Below are 24,496 nucleotides of genomic sequence, written 5' to 3'. Positions count from 1 at the left end.
ATTATGTTTAAAATACATTCACTATTATTTCTTACTATAAATTATTTCCTCATATATAAAAATATTTTTCAAACGACTTTATTAAAATTAATAGTGTAATAATTAAATTCTAAGAATTAATATTAAAAATTTTATAAAAATCTGTAGTTAAAATATTATATTTAAAAAATCTTATGTATTTTTAAAAGCATTAAATGTTTATTTTGTATCAAAAGGAAAATTTTTTTATATTAGCAAAAATAATCTTTTTTATTTGAAAAAACAATCTCAAATAATCATATAAATTTTCTTATTACTAAAATAATATAATATTTTAATTTTTATAAAAATTATTTTTTTAAATACAATTTTTTTTAAAAATTAAAATCATGTAATTTTATTTGTTTTCAGTTTAATTAACTTATTTTACTACTTAATCTGATTAATATGATATTTTAGCAATTTTATATTTTTTAAATACGTATCCAATTTTAAAATTTAATCATTACATATCAATTTTATAACTTAATAAATATATATATATACTATTATATAGTTTTTCTTAAAAATTTTAAACATATTTTCTAATAATTTTATCTTAAATCCATTTTTTATTTTATATAACACAAAATAATAAATAAGAGTCAATAATATATGACTATATCTTTTTCTTGAATTTATTTTAAAACTTTATATATTTCAATTATATTATATAAAAAAAATTATTTAGTACTATTTAATAAAAGCTACACATAGTTATTTTTATTTTAAAATACATTTATTTTTTTAAATTTCTTAGCTAAAGAAAATATAATTATAAAATTCGAAAATAGAGGATGGAAAATGTATTTTATAATAAAATTAAAATAATCAGGATTTTGGAAAGAAAATTAATTCAAAAATACTTAGATGTTAGAAGATGTTAATAAAAATAAAAAAAAAAAAAAAATTATCATGTCAAATGAACTTTCAGCTTCATTTTTCATATCTTTTTTATCAGGTGGAGTTGCAGGTAACTAGCTTTTATTAAAAAAAGGAATTCTTACAAAATTTCATAGGAATAGTATCAAGGTTTTTCTTTTTCATCTTTTATTTATATTAACTTTTAACTTTAGAACTGTTGTTTCACCTTTAGAACGCATAAAAATAATTTTCCAGATCCAAGACAAAAACAAACATTACCAAGGTATTATGCCCGCATTATCTAAAATTTGGAGAGAAGAAGGTTTTAAAGGATATATGAGAGGTAATGGCGTTAACTGGTATGTTTTTTTATTTTAAACTTACCAAATAATGTTAAAATTTAAGTCTCCGAATTTTCCCATATTCTTCCATGCAATTTGCTAGTTATGCTGTTTATAAAGAAGTATTCTTCTAATAATGATTTTTCTATACTTTAAAATTATAAATTAACTGTTTTTTAAGTTACTTATGCCTTTCGGGAAAACGGAGCTTGATACACCACAAAGACTAACTGCAGGAGCGCTAGCTGGAATTACATCTGTTGGTATAGTTCTTTAAAGTCTAGTTTTTTTTTTTAATTATTAAAAGTTGTAACATATCCTCTTGATATTACACGTACTCGACTCTCAATACAATCTGCATCTTTACCACTTAAACAAATAAATGGAAACCAGGAGCTTCTTGGAGTATGGAAAACAATGAAAAATATATATACTGTCGAAGGCGGTTTTAAAGCCCTTTATAAAGGCATTTGGCCTACTATTTTAGGAATCGCTCCATATGTTGGTTTAAATTTTGCAGTAAATATATTAGTATTATTAAATATTAATATTAATATTCTTAAAGATATACGAATCTATGAAAAAAATACTGTCACAGGAAAATGGTCAGCTTACAGCATTTGGAAAGTTTTTTAGTGGTGCAATATCTGGAGCTATAGCTCAAACTATTACATATCCCGCTGATGTCTTGAGAAGAAGATTCCAAGTAATATTTATGAATAAATATTATATTCTAATTATGCTTTTATTAGGTTACTTGCATGCCTGGAATAAATTATAAATATGTTTCAATATATGATGCTTTAAAACAAATATTAGCACAACAGGGTTGGAAAGGATTTTATCAAGGACTTTTACCAAACTTATTAAAGGTATATTTTTTTACCTTTTTTTATTTAAAAGCTCATTAATATAGGTTATTCCATCTATGGTATTTTCATACTAAAAATTAGGATTGCTCTCAAGTTAATAAGAATAGGGAACATCTTGGCTTTCTTATGAAATTTCAAAAGACTTTTTTTCGAAAATTATTAAATGTTAATATTTTAAAAATTGCATAATACTACATTTACTATTAAAATTATTATACTTTTTGGGAAATAATTTCAAAATAATAGAAATATTGGACATTATTAATTTGTACATTTTTTTTAAAATTTTTCACTTTAAAAATATTAATTATTGTATTTATTTAATTTATTTTTGTTAAGTTTTTTTTATGAACTTTCACGGTTTATATACAAGCAAATAATCTATCAAAATAAAATAAAACTTAATTTCATAAATTTTACATAACTTTTATTTCCTTTATTTTAAGAATATTAAAAAAATAAGTTTTGTTAAATCGATATAAAATTCTATTAAATGTACTTTTAACAAAAAAACAAAAAAATTTATATTAACAAAATAAAACTATTAGTAATTAAATTTTATTTAATAATACTAATTATATAATATTTTTTTATAAAAATAACAAATTTTAAAGAAATGAAGCAATAATTGTTTTTTAAAACAAACTAAAAAAGAAAATTTTAAATTTATAAATAAATAAAAAAATATCTAAACTTAAATAACTATAGATTGTTTAAAAGAATACAAAACTTTATTTAATTAAAAATTATTACATTAATATTTTTAAATTTCTTGATAATATAATTAAAGTGTTATTAATATAAGAATTATAAAATACACTCTAATTTTAAGTATAAATAATTCATACAAAAACAATAAATATTCTCATACTAAACTCATTAAAAGATTAAATTTAAATATTTTATAAACAATATATTATAATAACTTATGATATTTTCAATAATCAAAAATATGTATAATTTAAATTCTTAAAAGAAAATATATATATGAAGTTTTATGTGCTTCTTTAATTTCATTAACCTGAGTTATCTTTTCGTCGTTAAATAATACCCATTCTTCTTTATTAGAAATATGTTTTTTTATAAAAGCTACGTAATGTCCAGCATGAACACTCCCACCTTTATGACAAACAATTGCTTGACACTTATATGATATTGGAAGTTCACTAGAACCCATGATAACATTTTGTTTATTAATTTTAAAATCATCACTGTCATTTGTATGTGAAAATAACCATTCTATAGCACGTTCAGTATTCGAATTCTTAAAATGATTAAAAAAAATCAAAATAAGTTATAATACGTACAGTTTCTTTTAATGCCTTCTTTGCCTGAGAAGATGAAAAACCCATATCTTCTAAAATTTTTACTTGTTCCTCATTTATTTCAAAACTATCTGATTCAAATGCATTATTATTTAAACAATCCTGATTAGATAACATCCATGTCATCGCTGTTTCTATATCTGAATTTCCTGTTTCTATAAGAGCTCTTTTACAATGTGCTTGAGAAAATCCCATAGATTGCAATTGCTCATAATATTTCATATTAATTAATGGTTCATAAAACGAGTCATTTTCTTGATCATCAAGTAATATATCTTCATCTGGTTGAGCTCCTTTAAATAAATATTTATCTAAATTAATTATATTTTCAGGAAAAATGATAGAAACATCTAATTTTTATAAATAAAATAAATATTAGTGATGAATAAATACTTAATTTTTTAGGAACCCAATTTATTAACTCAAAACGCTGAATATTAATAATAAAAATTTCAGGAAAAGTAGAAAACAAATTTTTTCGAGTAGCACCTTCTCTTTGCCCACAACTTTTACAAAAATATGTAATATTTTCTTCACTAGTAAAAAAATCAAGACATTCTTCTAAAGTAATTTCCTTAAGAATATCTTCATCATCGGAATATTTTTTTACAGGAAAAGAAAGAGAAATGTTATCCTGATCATATGAGCTATATCTAACGCGTTTACATGAAAGGCATTGTAACCGTTGTTCAAGACGAAAACGAAAGGCTGTAGTAGGATCAAATGAATTAGATGCACGACTTTGCTGAGATATTAATTTAGAAAGATGTAATAAAAATTCAAAAGAATCTTGCTGTTTCATAGTTGAAAATTCAGAATGATTTTTTCCTACAAGCATTTTAAACATAATAGGTGTGATTGTATTTTCATAATTTTTGTTTTCTTCCAAAAAATTATTATCTTTTATAGGAATAGAATAACGACCAGATATAAGTCCATCTGCAATTTTGTTTAATTGACATTCAAGACACAAAGATGGAGATAAAAAACTACAATTTAATGGATGTTTTAGAAAAGATGACATATACCTACATGCTAATTAATAGATTTTAAAGATATAATGGCATTATAAATACCGTTCTTCAAATACTTTAAAAGAAAATATTACTTGTAAAATAGAAGACATATAACAAGTATTTCCAAAATTTTTAAGACCTGTAAAACCAGGCCCATATAAAAATTTTATATTTTCATTATTATCAAAAGATGCAAAATTCCATTTCATATTTTGTTCAATTTGAAGTTCAACTAAAGTTTTTTCAACTTTTTTATGTTGATTAATATCTATTCCCCAATGTTTTAAATGCATATCAATATTTGGATCAAGAATCTCATCATTACAAAGATAACAGTATATGTCTGGTATTCCTTCTGGAGCAATTGTTCCAAGTTTGATGCTTATGGGATGCAACGTTTTCTCAAAATGCTGCAACGCATGTTCATTTCCAGAGTTTTCAAAAAATTGACGACGCCCACAACCAACATTTCCACATTGTAAACATAACCATAAATTTTCTTTTAAATCACATTCGACACATAATGATAAAGATTGATTAAAATCTTCTGTCATGTTGTCTTGAAGTAATGAAAAAACATGTTCACAACTAGTTAGCTCATGCTCCCATGAGCTAATTTCACTTTTTTCTACAGCCGAAGGCGAAGATATAATAGAACTAATAATATTTTCTAACTTCAAAAAGATTATTATACTTCCTTAAATAAAAAAGTAAAAAATACATCATCAGAATCTTCATTAATATTCGATATCTTGCATATATAACACTTAACACATGTTTGAATATCATATAGTCCTGTCTCCTCTTGAATAACTAATTTTACCTGTTTTTGTAATGGTTTTTCTTGACGCTACTTATACATTAACTCTAATTCTTCATATAAATACGTAAATTCCTTACATCCGTAGCTACTCTTATTCTTTTAATGTTAACAACAACTGGATGTTGTGTTCGTTGAAAATGAATAAGTGCATGATGTTTTTCCTCATCTAAACACCCAGTATTAAAACATGAAAGACATATATCAACTCCTAGTAAATCATCCCACGAATCAAAGCATTGTGTACACTCTCTATTGTAAGTATCTTGTCTAGCTGCTGATGCACAAATCTCAAAAAAATGAGAACATGTCATCATTAACCAGAGTTAACGATGTGGTAGAAAAAAGTTTACAATTATTAAAAAAATATACAAGAAATAATATAAATCTTAAACATATTAACATTCAACTATAGTCTACATTCTAAACTTTAAATCCTCTGCTTCGACGGCGTCCACGAGCTCTTTCAAATTTTCTTCCTTTACTTCTAACATAAGGTTTTTTATGCTAAATGAGTTAATATTTCAAAAAAACCAATCAAAAAAGAAGAATAACACAAACCTTATGAGGACCCATTCCAAAGTGTTTAACTGCTTCTCTAGTATTTTTTTTCCCTCTTAATAAAATAACATTACTCCCTAAAGGCGCACGAACAGCTAACTGATCTAGAGTAATGACTTCACCACCACTTTTAAGAATACGAGTGCGTGCAGTTCTTGTAACCCGTAAAGCTGCAACAGAGATTTTTGGGACTTCTAATATACGGTTGTCATCTGTCACAGTTCCAACTACTACAATTGTTTTATTGTCAACGTCCTCTAGGTTTTTTAAAGAACGAATAATCCTAGAAATTGAAACTGGAGGCCGATTTACACGAGACTGAAACAAGCGTTTAAGTACAGTCTTATTAAATGGAGACTCTGTACGGCCTTACAAAATTATAAATATTACCCTTTTTACATAAAAATACATACGTGCCAAAAATCGGTACAGCTTGACTAACAGCTTGAGATAAATATTATCCGATTTGGGTGCTGTTCGTCCCTTTTTCTTAGTAGAACGGTTTGCCCGATCAATTCCCTTAGTTATCAGTGAAAAGCTTACTCTTTTTTGTCTATATCCTACCATAATCTAATATATAAAAATACAAAAATTCAAAAAAATTTTAAAAGCTTTTTTATTTGAAATTTTCAATAATCCATTAATTTTTACTAGTCAGTAAAAGAAATACGTTTTTACTTTTTTATTTAACCCTACTCAACCGTACCCTGATCCTATATTTTTTCTAATTTAAAACTTAGGGTTTAAAAAAACTAAATTTTATCTAAAATATCTTAAGATAAATTTTAAGTTATATTATCTAATAAAAATTTAAAAGAATTGAAAGTTATTTATATATAATTTATTCTGTGAAAGCATTATAAATATAAAATGTAAATAATAAGAAAATATAAATAATAAGAAAATATAAATAATAAGAAAATACAAATTATATGTAATTACATGTAATTTTATATAGTAAATATAATTGAAGACATTTTAATTTATAATATTTTGGGTATTCTAAATAAATAAGACATTGCCAAAATAATTGCTAAAATATTTTTTTTAACAAAAGAGTATCTATATTAAACAGATATACGCTGAATCTATTTAAGTAAAATCAAAACAGAGGTACTAATATTAGAAAGCACATAAAAAGCAAAAGTTAGTGCAAAACTATTTTATTATCTAAGAGCAAAAATTTTAAAATTACAAAAAACAATTAAAACATACAAAAATAACCTTTAAATATATAAAGGTGATGAAGATAAATAAAAGGGTTGATCCCTATACAATCCTAATCAACCACAATCTTTTTAGGAGCAGAAGCAGCTGATTTAGGTACCATAATATATAATAGTCCATTTTCTAAAGATGCTTTTACATTATCTCTATCAACACTTGTTGGGAACGAAATGGTGCGGCTAAATTGACCAAGAACTCGTTCCTTATACCAATATGTAGCCTGGGGTAGTTCCTTCAGATTGTTTTTAACGTGTATTTTAACATATGTAGGATCGTCTTCAGAAACATTCTTATCTAGTGCACCTTCTACAGCTGGTATATATTGAGCAAACTTGTCACTAATTTGTCTTTTAATACATCCTTCAATCAGTATCGTGGTTTCATCAATAAATTCAAGCAATAAATTTTCTTTTTTTAATCCAGGAAGCTCGACTTCAATGATATAATACTGAGATGACTCTGACATATCAATTTTTGGCATCAAACACCGATTATTTAAATTCCCTTTTAACTGAGAACAATACATTGGTTGATCCAGTGCTTGAACTAAGTGTCCCAAATCTATAGGGAATAAAGATTGTTTAGCTAGTTGAGAAATAGAAACCATTTAAACTTAATTATCAATAAATATTAGATATTCTTTGAATGCTATTATTAATTGTTTTGATATTGAATATTTGTATTTTTGAAACAATATGAAATCATCACTCATATATATATATATTCAAAATTTCTAGAAATTTCTCAAAAATTCTCGAATATTCTAAAATTGATAGACTGTAATTTCATTCTATAAGAAGATGATACAATATTTATGAACATTCTTTTTCTTAAAATATTGTTAATTTTTTTTTTCAACACTATATTTTAGTATTTTAGAATCGATATTTTAAACAAAACGTTAAGATCATTTGTAAAATTAAATGCATCAATTTACATATAATTCTAAATATTAACAAAATAATTATTAAAAAAATTTTAAACATATCTATTTTAAAAATACTAATCAAGATAAATATTTATTTCAATTTTAATAAAAATGTCAAATTTTTAAATGTTAATTATAATAGATCATAGAAAAATATTAAAAAAATGTATTAAAAAAGAAAATGAAAGATAAAACTTTTTAGAATACTAAAAACATATTTTAAAATTCTAAAGGTCTAAAATGCTTTAAGAAAGCAAAATCAAACATGATATTTATAGTTTAATTATGTTTTAATTTTTAAAATTTTTATGAAATAAATCAAAACCATAAATTTTTATAGATATATAACATAAATATATTAAGAGCAAAAATTATCCAAAACAATTAGAATTTTAATATTTTTCAATACTATAAATTATTTAAAAATTCTGCCTTAAAAATAAAAAATTAAACCTTTTATGATTTAGAAATTATATTTAAATCCATATTTTTATAAAAATTGATTTTTAATCATAAATTTTAAAGCTTTTAAAATGACATCGAAAATTTGATAAACATATTTCAAAATCTATATTTAAATAAAACTTAATTTGTTAAAAATACTCAAGTATGACAAGAAAATTAAAATATCATGAACAAAAACTTCTTAAAAAACATAATTTTTTAAATTATAAAAAAGATGACAATAATCACAGAGATATAAATGTTATAAGACGCTATAATATTGAAAAAAGAGAAGATTATATAAAGTAACTTTTAAAAAACTAGTTTTCAGGAATATTTAAAATTGAAAAATAGATATAATCGATTAGTTGGATTATTAAAAAAAATAGCACATAAGCTATCTTTACTTGATCCAAATGATCCTTTCGGAATTTCTTATAAAAAAATGCTTTTAGAAAAACTTTTTGATATGGGACTTTTAAGTACTACATCAAAACTTTCTGATGTAGAGAATAAGCTTACAGTATCTTCATTTTGCCGTAGAAGATTACCTATCGTTATGTGTCGACTAAAAATGTGCGAAACAGTTTCTACTGCTCTTAAATATGTTCAACATGGTCATGTTCGTGTAGGACCTGATGTATATTCTTTAACTTTTTTTTTTAAAAGCTTATTACTATAAGGTTATTACAGATCCAGCGTTTTTTGTGACTAGAAATATGGAAGATTTTGTGACATGGGTAGATTCAAGTAAAATCAAAAGAAATATTGCAAAATATAATGATAAGGTATATATATATTATATATTATTATAATAATTATTAATTAATCAAGCTTGATGATTTTGATTTACTTCAAATATAGTTTATGATTTAAATATGCACGTATGCATGTATATATGTATATATATATACAATTGAATAACTATATTAACTATTTCAATTGCATTTTTTAGAATTTGAATTACTTTTTTTGATATTTTTCACAGATAATCTTAAAAGTATTTAAATAAAAATCTTTGAAATATTGTTTATATATATTATAAGAGTTTGATTTAATTATTAAAGTAGCATAAAATAATATATATGTATTTTTTTTAATAATGAATTTATATTATCAAATTTTTATTTAAATTTTATTTAATTTTTATCTCCTCTTATTCTTAATGAATATTATATATAACTAATAGTATAAAAAATTGATAGTTCATTTATAACAATAAATATTAATTATGATACTTTATTTCTTATATCAAAAAACCAAAAACATTATATATAAAAATACTTAATATCACTATCTTTTTTATTTTTGTCGTAATGCTAAATGTACAAATTCTTCCCTTTCATTTGAATTAAGTCGTTCCCATATTTCTTCAAATGATGCACTTTCTTTTTTATAAAAAAATAAATTTCTTAAATAAATAATGTGATAATTTACCTAAATCAATATCTTTCATTCGTTCTTTTAAATCACTTTGTTCTAGTTCCTTTTCTAGTAATTCATCATTATTATAGAAAAATTCAAGATTTTCTGCATTTTCCTGATCATATTTAAATTTTAAAAGAAGTTTTAGTATTTTATTTTTTTCTTCTTTAGTTACTTTTCTGTTCTTAATTTCTTGTTCTACACTATTTTTGTAAAAAAATTCAGAACATCCTAAATGTGCCTAAAGTATAAGAATCCTGAATTTATATTTAAATTTTATAGATACAAAACCTGGCACTGATAACATGTTAAAGAACAATATTGTTGCTTACAACGGGGACATATATATTTTCCATACTGATTATTGCAAAATTTACATAAAGATTTTTTCCTATCCATCTTAATAATATTTTTGAAATATAAAAACCAAAAGTTTTAGAAAAAATATTTTAAATATTGAAACAAAAGTGTTTCTAATTTGAACTGTGAAAATGTTTTCATAAATTTATCTTCAAATTCTTAATTCGTTTAAAGATTAAAATTTATATTAGAATTTTAAGATTCCTAAAAGCTTAAATCTACCTTTATTTGTTTATAATATTGAAATAATGTTTTTTTTTAAAGTCATTAAATATGTTTAAAAACGTTATAACATTTTTCATATAAACAAAAAAACATTTAAATCTATCTAAATAACAACATAAATAATACATTAAATTTAATAATAATACAAAGATTAATATATTTATTTTAATAAAATCATTATAACTATTTAATCATATATTTTAACTTAAAATTACCTTAATATCGACATTTACATTAAAAATGAAAATTACTTTAGAAAAAATATTTTTAATATTATGTTTTTTTTCACATGTTTTTTCAACTCAAGTTATTATTCAGGATTTTTTAAAGGAAAGAAAAGCAAATAATGGTATTATTCAGTTAAATAGTAAATCCATTAATTCTGTTATTACAAAACCAAGAAACTACACTATGGTTATTATGTTTACTACAACAGAAGAACAATACAATTGTAATCTTTGCAAGTAGTTTATTTTGTTTATTTTGAATTATTAAGTATATTTTATTTTAGAAAATTGGAGCCTATTTTTAAACTTGTTGCAAAATCACAACATAAAACATATCCTAAATCAGAAGAATTATTTTTTGGAATTCTTGAGTTTTCAGATGGTCCTGAAGTATTTGAAAAGGTAATACTTTATGTTTTATATTCTTATGCTAAATTATACTTAGCTTCAATTAACAGCAGTTCCTGTAATTATGTTATATCCTGCAACTATAGGACCTAATGCTTCAAGAAAAAATACACCATATATTTTGAACATTAAGAGCGGGTATTTTTGCACATTAATATGTTCTATATATTTATTAAATTTAGAGATATTTCATCTAATTGGTTGGCTCAAATTATTTCACAAGAAACTAAACAGCCAATACGTATTATTCAGTTTATAAATTATGGGAAAGTATTTTTCTATGCATTTATTACTTTTTTATCAGTAGTTTTTCTAAGATTAATTCGTTCTTTTGTATTTTTTATTATAACTAAAAAAGAATTATGGCTAATTTTATCATTGGTCAAATTCACTCATTTTTTTAGAAAAAACAAATCATTAATTATTTTTTAGGCTTCTATTTTAATTTTTAATTCTGGATATATGTTTACTCGAATTAGAAATATTTCATTTAATGGATATGATAATGATATTCCAATATATATTTTAGAAACTTTTAATAGTCAATATGGCATAGAATCTCTTATTATATCTACAACATGTAAAAAATTCTAATTATATTTAGTTTATTGTTAATTATTAACTAGACTTCATATTAATGCTCACTGTGATATTATTAACAATCTTTGTTCCTAGAGTCTCTAACAAAAAACAAACTATGTTAATTATTTTATTAACTTCATTCCAATTCCTTGTTTTTAGTTTTTTAATACATATTTTTCAAATAAAAAACAAAGGATATCCGTTTAAACTACTGGTTTATAAAATTTTCATTTTATTTAAAATATACATTAACTACAATTTAGTAACTATGAACTTTTATTGGAAATACTATATAATTTCCAATTTTTCTTAAAAGTGAATAAAAATGAAATAATATTTAATATTTACTTTAATAGATATTTATACAGTGTTTTTAAAATAAAACTATTTAAACAAATAATTATGTATATTTTTTCATTATAATATGTTCAAAATGCATAAAATTTATTAAATTGTAAAAATAATTATACACCTGCAAGTAATTCATCTAAAATCAATGCTAGTTCATATCTTTCTTTGCATTCTGGATTCTCCTTCATGATATTTAATACGGCTTCTTCCACTTTATTGTCTTGATATGTTGTATTATTTGTTAATATTGTTGCCCATATTCTAGTAATAGGAGGTGGTGTTTCGACCAAAGAAAAAGGCGCTAACTGAAAAGCCAAACTAAGCTCTTCTACAGTTAATGATGAACATTTTTTTATTATTTGCTTTTTCTTATATTTATTTTGATTAAATAAAATAATATTATTTAAATTTTCTGTCTGAATAGATTCATTGGGTATCTGAAATCTAACTTTTGAAATAGTAATAGCCAAAACATTTTTAAGATGATGCTGTAATAATTATTATAAATATTAATCTATAAATAAACAGACGTACTTCAAGCCCTGCAAGAACAATTTCAGGAACTCCTTCTTTTAAGCCTCCAATCAATCCACTTTCTAAAGCAATTGCTAAACTTCTTTCACGTAAACTATCAATATCTGGCATTTCCATAGAATCACAACTCAATGGAACATGGTATCCTTTTTGAATATCATTTACATAATTTGCTATATCGAATCAAACTTAACTTAAATATTCGTTAAATTTTTACCTATATATACTTTATCCTTGCAAAGAGGTATTTTAGGAAGTTTTGCTATTCTATTTTCAAACAATATATTCGGTAATTCTTGTAATCTATCTAAAGAATCCTAAAAATGTTAAAATATACTATATTTTATTTATTATATTAACTTTTTTAATAGATTTGATCCGAATTCTATCAAGATAATGAAGGCTCATTATTTCGCTTTTAAGCCAGCTTTTTTGATCATTTGCATCCGTTTGTTCAAATTCTTTCATCTTCTTGGTCCATTCAAAAACATATGATTTTTCAGGAGGAAAATCACATATGGCATTTGTATAAATTCCAAGTAGTAATTCATTATGAAGATAAACTACCATAAAGGTTAGAATATTATTTACTAAACTCTAGGATTTTGACAATATTTTTTTTTAAGAATTGAATTAATTTGTAAATCGAATTCTTCTCTATTCATTTTTCCACTAATAAAGCTTGTTATTATTATTTGATATTGTGCCCACTTATTTTTTAGTACTAATCTTAGTTTCCTTAATAGTGGATTTATTTCTATTCTTGTCATTTTTTAACTCCTAACTAATTTAATGTTAATTCTAAAAATAAATTCTAATCATATCATTTGATGGGTTCAATTATGATTAATTTATTATAAAAATTATCAGTTTTTATCATAAAAAAGCTTATAGTAGATTTTTTAAATATATTCAATAATAATTATATAATTTTAATAGCCTTTATTAATTTTTAGATTATTGTTAGAATTTTAAAAATCGATCGAAATAAGAAATTTCAAGATTTTAAAAATTACTATATATATAATTATAATTATATTAAAATATAAAACACCTGATATATTTTATAAACATATTCATAATATCATATTTTAAAAAACAATATAAATATAATATATAAATTTTTCTAAATATAATTATTAAAATTTTATTGGATTATTTCTATAGTTTGAAAAAAATATTTTTAGACAAAATTATAAAAATAAGTTTATTATATATTATAACAAAAAATATTTTAAATTTTTTAACTAATTTCTATTTAATTAGATAATTTTTATTTTTAAAATTAAATACAATCAAAATATTGCAATTATTTTATTATTTTGATTACTAATTACTATTATATATATATTATCTGTTTATCTTCAAAAATTAAATATTAATAATTATTAAAATGATTAAAATTTATAATTCTTTATAAGTTATATAAATATTATTTTTAGTGATTCAAGAATAATATATACTATAGATATTTTTAATAATATATACTTTATTTTAAAAATTAATTTTTTAAATTTTAATATATTTAATTAAAATACATAAAATTTATAAAATCATTTACATTATATAATTTTATAAATAATAAATTTTTAGAATATTTTAAATATTTTAATATTATTTTAGTGATTTCTTTTTAAAATTATAATTATTTATTCTACTATTTAGAAAAATAGTTGAGATATATTCTATATAATTAGTCTTTTAAAAAAATTATTGAATTTATTACATGTTGGCGCAAAATAATTCCAGAGCGAGATAGTATTTCTGATGTTTGATTATCCATTGAATAAGAATGATTATATATCACCTCACGAACCTAAAAAATTAAAATAATATCAAATAAGATAGAAAAATACTCCAACTTGTGTTATTTTAACTGAACATGTTAAACACGGGCAACTTTTAGTAATTAGCAATTGTTTATTATAGAAGAAAATAAAATACGTATTGCAATAAAGCACAGAATCATTAGCTATTCTTTCCTTTCCTGCTTCTAACAATGCATTTTCCTCAGCATGAAGACATAAACAGGCATCGAGATCTTGTCCATTACCTTGCCCTTTATTACATCTTTTACATCCACCTTGATTGCAGTTGACAAATCCTCTAGGTGTCCCATTATATCCTGTACTTATAACACGCTTATTTCGAACAAGAACACAGCCAACTCTTCTTTTCATACAATTGCTTCTGAGTGCTGCTAAAGATGCTAAATGCATAAAATACGTATCCCAGGAAGGACGAAACCAATTTTCATTAACTAAATCTATGCGTTGAAGAACTTCATAAAACTCTGCTAAAGAATTATAATTATTTATAATTTTTATTTGAGCTTTATTAAATAAATGTACTATCCCATTTTTAGAATTAAAAAAAAAATCATCTGATAATTTAATAAATTCTTCCAAATTAAATTCATGAAAATTTCGATATTTATAACTTTATCAATATATATTTAATTTTTTACAATAGCAAAACATACCATTGTTTATAACGGTCCCATCTAAGCATTACCGGAGAGTTTACACTTATAAGTAAGAAAAAAGGCCTTTTAGCAAATATTTTTAATACTTCTTCACTAAAAATATCTATAGTTACAAATCTTTCTCTCCAATGGCTAGTTACATAATTGAGCATTTGAACCGGGTTTTTAAATATTTTCTCTTCTTTTTTATTCAAACATTTTAAGCCAGCATCTAATAATGAACAATTGTTTAGTTTAATATTATTATTGCTTGAATTTTGCAATTTTAAAATAGAAAAATTTAATTTTTCTACTAAATAATTAGCAATAGTTTGTTTTCCTAAAATAATCAAAAAATGGTCCATTTTCATATAATTTACCGGAACATATATCCCCACATATTCCTATAAATGGCATTTAATATTCTTCAAATACTTGAAATTAAATCTGATATTTAAAAAATAAAGTAAAAACGATAATTTTAAAATATTTTAATATAAAAATTAGATTTACAAATTATAAAATAAAATTTTATATATTTTAAAAATCTTAAAAATTGAATTTACGATAATATTAAAAAGTTCATGAAATTTTTTCAGCTACTTTTTTTAATATTTCTTCTATACTAAGCCTAAAATTTTGTATATTTTTTGAAACAGTAGGCCAAACGACACCATGCAATGGTTCTGCTGCAATACATTCTGAAATAAGAGACTGTTGTAACTCAATAGGCTCGTGCTGTAATGAAAATTTATAATACCATGCCCATGTATCACCAATATCTGGATTAGATTTAATAGCTCTTTGAAACCATATTTTAGCTTTGCTTATCTTTCTTTCATTCCACATCATTCTTGCTACAGTAGTAAGTATATATGGATCATCTTCACATTTCCTTAAAGCATCTGCAGATCTAGTTTTCCTTTGAGACCTAGGTTCCATCCATACTGCTTCTGACCATACAAGCCCGCTTGTTGGACACTCTTGAAGAGCTTTAGCCATATTTGATTTTGCTTGATTTATATTATTTACTCTTAATTCTAATTTTACTGATTCAACCCAAAGCTCTGGTGTTTGAGGACAAGCTAGTCGTGCACGATCTAATACCCCTCGAGCAATAACAATTCTATTTACACTTTCTTCTAATTTAGAAAGCAAAATCCAGAGTGGAACGGATTTCGGAACAGATTTTGTACCTATTTGATATGTCTCTCTAGCTTGCTCTATCTTTCCTAAATCTTCATATATTTGTCCTTTCATCATCCAAAATTTATCATATTTTGGAAATAATAATAATGCATCATTTACAAGCTGAAGAGCAATATCTGTATTATTAAATTGACGTTCAAATGTTATAGATTTTATCCAAACTCTTTCAGTACTAGCTTCCTGTCTCGCAACTTTTAAGAGTGCTCTAGCTCTGTCATTCTCATTATTATTATATTCCAATTTTACAGCAGCCAACCAAATTTCTTCAGAATTAGGATTATGAGAAAATGATCTTTCAAGAATATCACGAGCACCTTGTATATCTCCTAAGTTTTTCTTTTCTTTTGCATACATTAACCAAATTACTTCTGCTTGTGGACATGCTTCTACAGCATTTTCCAAAACACCTTGTAAAGACTCGCTATTTCCATATGATTTTTCAATTGAAATAGCTTTTTTCCATAATATTTCATTTTTCGGGAATACCTTTAATCCATATGCATATATTTCACGTGCACATTCAAAACATTCATGAGAAATTGCATTTTCAGCATCATTTATCCATGTTGACTCTTTATTTTCTTCATCTAAATCTTGATCTAAAACTGCTTTGATGATAGCTTTTGCTGTTTTAGTACCACCATCTTTTTCAGATTTTTCTGCTTCTGCTAACCATTGTTCTCTCGTTAACATTCCACCATTTTGTTGAAGACGACGACATGCATTTGCTATAACTCTATCAGGATCATTTCCTTGTTGTTCTTCTAAACGGGCAGCAGCAACCCAAATTTCATAACTTGTTTTTATAGTATTTTGTGCTTTATTTAAAATTTTTTTAGCATTTTCATATGTTTCTAAACGCGCAAGAGCAAGCCATAATTCTGTAGATAAAGGAATAAGTTCAGTAGCCCTTGCAAGTAAAATTTTAGCATTTTCAGGACTTTCTTCTAAATTTACAGCCTCTTTCCAAAGCTTTACAGAATAAGGTATAATATCAATAGCTTTAATTCAATTAATAAGTAAATTAATAAATACGAAAAATTACCCTTTCGAATAACTCTTTTCTTTGATTCAATTTCTGTTTCAAGTTTTATTGCCTGGAGCCATAATCTTACAGAATTCGGAATATGTCGTACAGCTTCAGCTATAATCAATTTTCCTGTTTGAGCATTCTACTAACAATAAGCAAGTTTTGAACAATAAATATAAAATACATTAAGGCCCACAGCTTCAATCCAAATATCCTCATTTGTAGGACAATTTTCACAGCCTTTAGCAATAATATTTCTTGCTTGTTGCAATTTTCCTGCTACAACCTCTATACGAGCAGCAGACATCCATCCTAACAATATCAATAATAAAACATTGAAAATCAATATCAATTACCAGCTGCTGAATTTGGGTTTGTTTTAATCAAAGACTGCATTAACGAACGTGCACGTTTAATATCTCTAGTCCGTTGTTAAATAATATTCAAAATAAAATATATTAGTACCCCAGTTCAGCATTACTTTTTAAAACCATAGAATTCATTGATGTAAGATATCCTTGTGGATCCACTGTAGACTGTCCAGTGACAGAATCAGATGATATCTTATAATAAATATTAACAAATAATAATACATATATATAATTACTTGATCTAATTTTAATCCAAGAACCTTGTCTCTTGCAGCACCAATTTCTGCAAAATTTGTCATTTTTCCATCATTAAACTCTGTTTCCGTTTCTGTAACATCAATACTAGTATCTAATTGTTCTACTTGACTTGCACGAGAAATAAGAGAATCTGGTATTGTATAAAATCTTTCGTGCGGACTAACTTTTTTCCTTTTTTTTCCAGTCAAATCCCCAACATTTGGAATATTCAACCATTCTTCATCTGTTATTGCACTTAACCCCTGTATAACATCTGCAAATTGATCCTGAACTTTTGGCCTTTCTGTAAGAAGAAGACGTTCTGTTTCCTTACGTTCTTTAGCTTCTCTATATAGATTTTAAACTCAAAGAAATAAATGTTTTTAAAACTTTACCTACGTGATTTTCTCCGTTGAGCCATTTTTTGATCTACTTCAGCCCATATACGATCTGCTTCTTCATCGTCTGCATCATATGGTGCCCCTGCAAAAAGACAGTAATCATTATCCGGATCCTGATATTTATCTTCATCTTCATCTTCCCTTGTATCATTGACATCTTGAAAGTCAGAAAACCTAAATGGATCTTGAGCAGCAGCACGTCGTGCTAAAGCTGCCCTATAAAAATATAAATATGATAAAAACAGTTATTAAATCTTAAGAAAAAACTCACTTAATTGCATCTTCTGAAGGACCTTCACGCGCAGGTCCAAGGTCAGATCTTGTAGTAAATCCTGTAGCACCTCTTCCAAGACCTGCAACATAATTCTCTGGAGCCTGTGCAGTAAGAAAATCTCGACGGATAGACATAACTACCTCTAATTAATAAAAAGGTTGCTATGAAATTTTTGTTTAAATCTTGATAGTTTAAGAAATTTCAGCTTTTTAAATTTAATTCAAGAATCAATATCAATTGTTTATAAAGTTTTATAATGTATTATTTTATTTAAATGATTTAGATTATAAAACAGATTTTATAATGTATATATCTCATAATCAAAAGAATGTTAAGATGTTAAAAATATATAGATATTAATAAACTTACTTTTTAAACAATGATTTTCATTTATATTTAAAATATTCTATAAATCTAAACTTAAAATTTTATTTATATATTTAATTGAAAATTTAAGTATTAAATGAAATAAAATTTATTTATAAGTATAATAATTATTAATTTTATAAAAATAAAATTTAAACTATAAAAGGTAATAATAATAGTTTAACATAATGATAAACAATTTATTTATAATTTTAAATAATTATTGAATTTAAGTTGTATAAAAATACACAATAATTTAAACTTTAAAAATAATTTATTCATAGATTCCGAAAAAAATGGGTTCCTCTCTTTGGAAGCAGTGTCATCCTTGTGCAGGGGCCATGCTAATCTTCTCTGTATCGTTTCAACTATTTACTATTAGAATTTTCGAACACTACACCTTAGGAAAGGTTACATTGACCAGATGGACCACAAGGGCCCAGTTCCCCCGTCGAAAAAATAATATATAAATTCATAAAAATTTATTCAAATATAATATTTTTTTAAAATAATGAAAAAATAAAAAATTAATATATTAAATAAAAATGTGCTATTTACTTATTTATAAACTAAATAAATCTAAATTATGATTTTACAAATATTTATTCCATCCTTTCCCATTACTAGATTCTATAATACTATAATATCCATTATTACTTTGTAGTAATTTCATAATTATATTTTTTATTAACCTGTTAAAAGATTGCTTTAAGTCTAATTTTTATACTATTTAATTTTTCATATAAAAAAATTAAAAAAAAGTTTATCATTTTCTTAATTTCACCAATAAACTAAATTTCTATGTACAATTATGATTTATTTTTTCATCATAAAATTTCAACTAAATTTGTTTCTAACATTATCAAATATAAATACCAGTGTTTAAATAAATGTCTTAAGTACTCTTAACAATATTTTTGAATAACAGAATAATATGTTAACCATTAATATAAATAACTAGACATATAAACAATCAGGCAAAATGAATTCCTTCTTTATTAAAAGCATATAATAATCTAAAATTAGTTAAAAACAATAAAAATAAAGTATTCTTACTTTAAAAAATCACTATCATCACATTTTTGAGCCCGTTTATTACCAAGATTTACAGAATTTAACACTTTTTCAATTTTATCTTTTATAGGAATACCATCCATTGGTATGTTGTTTTGAGAACACCAAATATTATAATTCTTTTCACACATATTAAGTATCGAAGATGTTTTGAATCCAGACAGAATAGTCTAATAAGTTAGAAAATTTATAACTAAAAAAACCAAATACCTTATTTTTTCGAACAAAACATATTCGAAGAAGACTTACAATATTAACTAAAACAAATAATTTATACTGTTACTAACCCATCCCATTCTTCAAAACTAATTGGTGGAGGTGGAATTTTAGGTTCAATTTTAACAACGCTACTTTCTACCTGAGGAGGTGGTTTAAAATTATTTTTCCCTACTTTCATTACATGCGTAACTTTTGCCCACATTTGCACATTGACACTTAAACGGCAATAAAGAGGCTCACCAGGCTTAGCAACAAGTCTCATGGCAAATTCACGTTGAAACATTAGTATAGCTAATCGAGGCGGAGGAGATTGCTTAAGTAACTTAAAAACAAGAGGACTAGAAATCTTTGTAGTATCAGTATTAGTGAAAATAATAAAAAACCTACTTGATATGGGGTGTTCGATATACAAACATCGAAATATGGAAGATCTATTTTAATGACATCTCCAAGAAGTATTTCTAAACGTTTTTCATCAGGTCTTTAAAAATCATTACTAAGAATAATAAAGTTTTAATAAATTATACGTTGCCTGTACACGTTTAACAAGTTCCATGCTCATACGTGGGTCCATTTCGACAGCTATAACCTTTTTTGCTTTCTGTAAAATTTTAACAGTAAGATTTCCAGTACCAGATCCAACTTCAAGAACAATATCAGAAGGCTTTAAATCTGCCTACATTATTTAATTTTCTGTATTATAATTAAAGATAATAACTTTATCAATAATTCCTTGAGCAACCAAAGGATTCTTAAAACATTAAACGTTAATATAAAAGTAAGGAAACTTATATAAGTAAATTACCTTCAAAATATGCTGTCCAATATCTTTATTAAGTTTAAAGATATTATTACCTATTGTTTTTTGTATAACATTGTTTTTTTCCTTATATTTTCCCATATTTAAGAATACATAATCTACATAATCCTAGAAAGAATAACAACGTTTTGTGAATACATGTTTAAGTATTTCTAAATATTTAATTTGAATCTTTAAAAATTTAAAGTTTATAATTTTTTTAGTTGAGGGAAGTTATCGATAAAAACTATAATCTTTTAAAAAAATATATTAAAAGACTTTTTTTATATTTTTTATATGCATAAGTAAAAATTTGATATAGTTTTTTAGACTAAACAATATAAACAATTTTTTTTTTATAAAAAAATTAAAATATAATAATTTTAAATCAAATGAATTAATTTTAAAAAATAAATAAAATATTTTTTATAATTTTAAATAGGTTAAAATTTTAAAATTTTAATTTTTTAAAATATAAATATTAAAACCCAAAAACAAAATATTTCATAACTAAAAAGTTAAACCTATAATACAAATGCAAAATGTGAATATAACATTAATAAAAGTACATGAAGTTTCTAGATTTAATGATTCTATACTTAAAATAGTTTAAACATTAATAAATAAAACAGTTTAATTAATTCAAATACAATTTTTATTTTTTATAAATATACTTTTCTGTTTTTTTAAACCAATCTGTCCAGCTATTAAATTTTTCTTGAAAATTTAGATTAGTCTTTAATTTAACATCATAAGTCCATTTATGTTCTTTTTTATTGCTACTATTCATATTATCCACATAAATACTAAGATTATTAGAAGATGAATTATTTTTAATTGGATATAATAAATTAAGTTTTTGGTATGCAATATTTTCTACGCAACTATTTTTTTTATTTGCATTCGAATGCAAAGAATCAGATGATACAACTTTACGCACATGATTAACAGGATTAGTAGAGTTTAGAACACTAAATGCTTTTCTAAAACTTGGCTCACGTAAAAATAGCCGAATTATATTTGAAAATTTGCTTTTTTGATTGTTGATAGGTGGGTCAGAAATGTAAGAATCTAAGGTTTCTACGTTTGTTTTTTGATTAATTGAATGTAATTTAGACTCATCTTTAGATAAAATCTGCTCATATTCTTTATTATCCATAAGTTTTTCTATAATTGATGAAATATAAAGACTCATAACATTATTTGTTTCTTCTAAAGTCTGAATTTCATTTTTCAAAGCTATCTTTAATTAAAACTAATAATAAAAAACTTAATATTACATTTGATAAACTGATTCAATTCATCGGTATTTGAACACAGTTCATTCTGTTCAGCAGAACTCAATTCTAATGCCAAATTACAATTCTTAGTTGTTTTACTACCTGAACTTGAAAAAGTATTTTTCAAATTTATTTGATTAAGTTCACAATGCATCTTTTTATCTTGTCAATAATAGATAGGAATAATTCAAGGCAAAAACCTTTTCAGACAATAGAATTTGATAATTTTCATTATCTTCTACAAGTCTAACATTTGCTTCTTGAACTTCGCTAAGTTGATTCTGTATTTCTTGCAAACATTGTTTATTTTGATATTCAATATCCTCAAGTCGAGTCTGTAGTTCACTAATCTCAGTCTTCATAGATTCTATTAATGTATCCTTTTTCTGAATAGCAATTCTTAAAGTAATGCTATCTTTAGAGTGCAAAGATTTAAGCTGTTGATCATCATTTGTGTTCATTTTTGAAAGACTTTGACGATATTTTTGTGATTTTTCTTTTAAAATTCTAATAGATTGACATAAAACATCTTCCCTATTTTTCCATTCTTGCTTTTCTAAAGATATATTTGCTCGCTTCAAAATATTAGCTTTCCAAAAATATTCTTTTTACTAAATACTTCACGTTCTATTTCTTTTTCAAGTTCTCTATAAGCTTTACATGCCTCTTGTTTTTCTTCTACTGCCTTTTCCAACTCTTTATTCTTTATTTCTAGCATTTCTTCCAGTCGTATTTGATTATCAAGGGACTCTTGAAGTTGTGCTTTAACAATTGTAATATGTTTTTCAGATGTGTCTAATTGTTCCTCAACAGTTGCTAATCTTTCTTGCAACTAATAATATATTAGTTCTTTTTTATTTAAGAAAAATGCTACAACTCTTCAACAACTAATCTATTTGTTTGCCTAAAAGTTGTAGATTATATAATTAAAATTAACCTACCTCAACAGTCGTTTTAGATCTTTCCATCTTAAGTGTAGCAAGATTATTTTCATCCTTAAGTCTCAAAGGATGTACAGTAGTAAGTTTTCCTGGTCGTCCCTGAAATGAATCTATAAGTTTAACATCACTTATCATTACTATCAAACTTTGTTGATAAATTTTAGTCTTATCGATATCGGTCAGACGTTCTCTAAAAATTTTTAGAAATAAAGCAGAAAAATACGTTTTAAATCTTCTAAAAAAGTACTTTATTTTAAAAATTTAATATATAATGTTAAAAAGTTCCAAAATTTGCAATAAATTCATATATATATATATATATATGTATATATTATTAGAATTTATTTATGATCTTTCAAAAAAAATTTAGACCTTAATTTCTACAATTTTAAATATAAATTTAAATAATTTTAATATCTTAATATAAAGATATAATAACTTTTTAATAACTCTCAACTGTCAAAATAATTTAATTATATTGAAAATAAAAATAAGAATATTACGTGATTTATTAAATAAATAAATTTATATCTTTTTATTTGAAAAAGAATCATTTCTATAAATTTAATATCTATTTTTGTATAATCCACCTAAAAAATAATTTTTTAAAATATTAGAGCAATTTTAAAATAATATTTAAAAAATGACTTTTTAAATTACCAAACTTTCAGTTCAAAAATATCAATATAACTAACATATTTATTAAAAGATTTAGTCTAAATGTTAATAAATTTGAAAATAGTATTACTTTATAGAGATCGAACTAAAAGACTATTGATTTATTAAAAATAATCAACATACGATAAAAAAATAGCCTATGTTTTATCTATTTAAATAAAAAAGGCATTGTAAATCACAACAAACATATTTAGATAAAATATTTCAAGAAATTAAAAAGTAAATAAAATAACTTTTTTCATTAATCAAATATAAAAAATTATTTGAAAATACAAAAATTTATAAAATTTATAATTATAATAATATTTTTGCAAAATTATATAAAACATATTAAAAACAAAATAATAAAATAAAAATAATAGAGAATCAGTATAATATAAAAAAATTATTATATATTCGTAAATACAAGTATTTAAAAATTAATAATAGAACCTTCGTTCATTAAATCTATATTAAAAGGCTTATAACTAATACATAGTTCTATTAAAAGAAATTAATTATAGAACAATTTATCAAAATATTGAGTTACAAGTTATAAAAAATCGCTTTAATAAAAACTATAAAATTAAAATAAAAAAATTTTAAATATAGTAAATTTCTCTAAAAATAGTAAAAAAGGTTTATT

The 24,496-nt window shown here is 23.4% G+C and overlaps 12 protein-coding genes across 12 annotated transcripts; 3 read left to right on the top strand and 9 right to left on the bottom strand.

The window, feature by feature from the left end:
* Nucleotides 1–933: 933 nt before the first annotated feature.
* Nucleotides 934–2,265, top strand: T551_01199 (uncharacterized protein; the record flags this gene model as incomplete). The annotated part of the gene is made up of 10 exons (XM_018373462.1): nt 934–991; nt 1,038–1,050; nt 1,095–1,241; nt 1,288–1,345; nt 1,405–1,486; nt 1,531–1,742; nt 1,789–1,929; nt 1,976–2,095; nt 2,140–2,154; nt 2,203–2,265. The coding sequence occupies 10 exons, from the start codon at nt 934–936 to the stop codon at nt 2,263–2,265; spliced, it is 909 nt and encodes a 302-aa protein (XP_018230116.1).
* A 791-nt stretch (nt 2,266–3,056) lies between these two features.
* On the bottom strand, nt 3,057–5,617 carry T551_01198 (ubiquitin-specific protease UBP14; the record flags this gene model as incomplete). The annotated part of the gene is made up of 6 exons (XM_018373461.1): nt 5,337–5,617; nt 5,158–5,286; nt 4,497–5,110; nt 3,814–4,448; nt 3,403–3,770; nt 3,057–3,359 (listed from the first exon to the last, which is right to left on the bottom strand). Exons 1-6 carry the CDS (start codon nt 5,571–5,573, stop codon nt 3,057–3,059), a joined length of 2,286 nt encoding a protein of 761 aa, XP_018230115.1. The 5' UTR covers nt 5,574–5,617.
* T551_01197 (60S ribosomal protein L18-A) lies at nt 5,612–6,466 on the bottom strand. Its single transcript, XM_018373460.1, has 4 exons — nt 6,382–6,466; nt 6,231–6,336; nt 5,818–6,185; nt 5,612–5,763 (listed from the first exon to the last, which is right to left on the bottom strand). Exons 1-4 carry the CDS (start codon nt 6,382–6,384, stop codon nt 5,680–5,682), a joined length of 561 nt encoding a protein of 186 aa, XP_018230114.1. The 5' UTR covers nt 6,385–6,466; the 3' UTR covers nt 5,612–5,679.
* A 630-nt stretch (nt 6,467–7,096) lies between these two features.
* Nucleotides 7,097–7,651, bottom strand: T551_01196 (uncharacterized protein; the record flags this gene model as incomplete). Its single annotated transcript, XM_018373459.1, has 1 exon — nt 7,097–7,651. The coding sequence occupies one exon, from the start codon at nt 7,649–7,651 to the stop codon at nt 7,097–7,099; it is 555 nt and encodes a 184-aa protein (XP_018230113.1).
* A 930-nt stretch (nt 7,652–8,581) lies between these two features.
* T551_01195 (snoRNA-binding rRNA-processing protein IMP3) lies at nt 8,582–9,280 on the top strand (the record flags this gene model as incomplete). The annotated part of the gene is made up of 4 exons (XM_018373458.1): nt 8,582–8,721; nt 8,771–9,056; nt 9,100–9,204; nt 9,251–9,280. The coding sequence occupies 4 exons, from the start codon at nt 8,582–8,584 to the stop codon at nt 9,278–9,280; spliced, it is 561 nt and encodes a 186-aa protein (XP_018230112.1).
* A 438-nt stretch (nt 9,281–9,718) lies between these two features.
* Nucleotides 9,719–10,240, bottom strand: T551_01194 (uncharacterized protein; the record flags this gene model as incomplete). The annotated part of the gene is made up of 3 exons (XM_018373457.1): nt 9,719–9,804; nt 9,854–10,082; nt 10,133–10,240. 3 exons carry the CDS (start codon nt 10,238–10,240, stop codon nt 9,719–9,721), a joined length of 423 nt encoding a protein of 140 aa, XP_018230111.1.
* Nucleotides 10,241–10,666: 426 nt separating this feature from the next.
* On the top strand, nt 10,667–11,655 carry T551_01193 (uncharacterized protein; the record flags this gene model as incomplete). The annotated part of the gene is made up of 5 exons (XM_018373456.1): nt 10,667–10,890; nt 10,938–11,055; nt 11,099–11,199; nt 11,244–11,442; nt 11,494–11,655. 5 exons carry the CDS (start codon nt 10,667–10,669, stop codon nt 11,653–11,655), a joined length of 804 nt encoding a protein of 267 aa, XP_018230110.1.
* Nucleotides 11,656–12,107: 452 nt separating this feature from the next.
* T551_01192 (uncharacterized protein) lies at nt 12,108–13,298 on the bottom strand (the record flags this gene model as incomplete). Its single annotated transcript, XM_018373455.1, has 5 exons — nt 12,108–12,482; nt 12,529–12,701; nt 12,746–12,845; nt 12,889–13,091; nt 13,139–13,298. The coding sequence occupies 5 exons, from the start codon at nt 13,296–13,298 to the stop codon at nt 12,108–12,110; spliced, it is 1,011 nt and encodes a 336-aa protein (XP_018230109.1).
* Nucleotides 13,299–14,221: 923 nt separating this feature from the next.
* T551_01191 (deoxycytidine monophosphate deaminase) lies at nt 14,222–15,409 on the bottom strand (the record flags this gene model as incomplete). The annotated part of the gene is made up of 5 exons (XM_018373454.1): nt 14,222–14,344; nt 14,385–14,427; nt 14,473–14,967; nt 15,011–15,332; nt 15,373–15,409. The coding sequence occupies 5 exons, from the start codon at nt 15,407–15,409 to the stop codon at nt 14,222–14,224; spliced, it is 1,020 nt and encodes a 339-aa protein (XP_018230108.1).
* A 165-nt stretch (nt 15,410–15,574) lies between these two features.
* T551_01190 (U4/U6-U5 snRNP complex subunit PRP6) lies at nt 15,575–18,648 on the bottom strand (the record flags this gene model as incomplete). The annotated part of the gene is made up of 8 exons (XM_018373453.1): nt 15,575–17,202; nt 17,247–17,373; nt 17,416–17,543; nt 17,588–17,652; nt 17,697–17,794; nt 17,839–18,187; nt 18,235–18,456; nt 18,512–18,648. 8 exons carry the CDS (start codon nt 18,646–18,648, stop codon nt 15,575–15,577), a joined length of 2,754 nt encoding a protein of 917 aa, XP_018230107.1.
* Nucleotides 18,649–19,853: 1,205 nt separating this feature from the next.
* Nucleotides 19,854–21,074, bottom strand: T551_01189 (dimethyladenosine transferase; the record flags this gene model as incomplete). The annotated part of the gene is made up of 8 exons (XM_018373452.1): nt 19,854–19,896; nt 19,937–20,124; nt 20,165–20,198; nt 20,242–20,519; nt 20,561–20,654; nt 20,701–20,849; nt 20,892–20,924; nt 20,979–21,074. The coding sequence occupies 8 exons, from the start codon at nt 21,072–21,074 to the stop codon at nt 19,854–19,856; spliced, it is 915 nt and encodes a 304-aa protein (XP_018230106.1).
* A 553-nt stretch (nt 21,075–21,627) lies between these two features.
* Nucleotides 21,628–23,328, bottom strand: T551_01188 (uncharacterized protein; the record flags this gene model as incomplete). The annotated part of the gene is made up of 5 exons (XM_018373451.1): nt 21,628–22,211; nt 22,253–22,406; nt 22,453–22,827; nt 22,872–23,084; nt 23,194–23,328. 5 exons carry the CDS (start codon nt 23,326–23,328, stop codon nt 21,628–21,630), a joined length of 1,461 nt encoding a protein of 486 aa, XP_018230105.1.
* Nucleotides 23,329–24,496: the final 1,168 nt, after the last annotated feature.

This window comes from Pneumocystis jirovecii, assembly GCF_001477535.1.
Source record: "Pneumocystis jirovecii RU7 chromosome Unknown supercont1.5, whole genome shotgun sequence".
NCBI classification, from domain to species: Eukaryota; Fungi; Ascomycota; class Pneumocystomycetes; order Pneumocystales; family Pneumocystaceae; genus Pneumocystis; species Pneumocystis jirovecii.
The sequence above is the reverse complement of the archived record's forward strand: the minus strand, read 5'-3'. Positions and strand labels throughout refer to the sequence as shown.

Excerpts from the sequence above, each read along its gene's own strand:
- T551_01197 (XM_018373460.1), bottom strand. Across the intron at positions 6,186-6,230 it reads GCTGTACCGATTTTTGGCAC|GCCGTACAGAGTCTCCATTT; the intron begins GTATGTATTTTT and ends TAATTTTGTAAG. Across the intron at positions 5,764-5,817 it reads TTGGAATGGGTCCTCATAAG|CATAAAAAACCTTATGTTAG; the intron begins GTTTGTGTTATT and ends TAACTCATTTAG.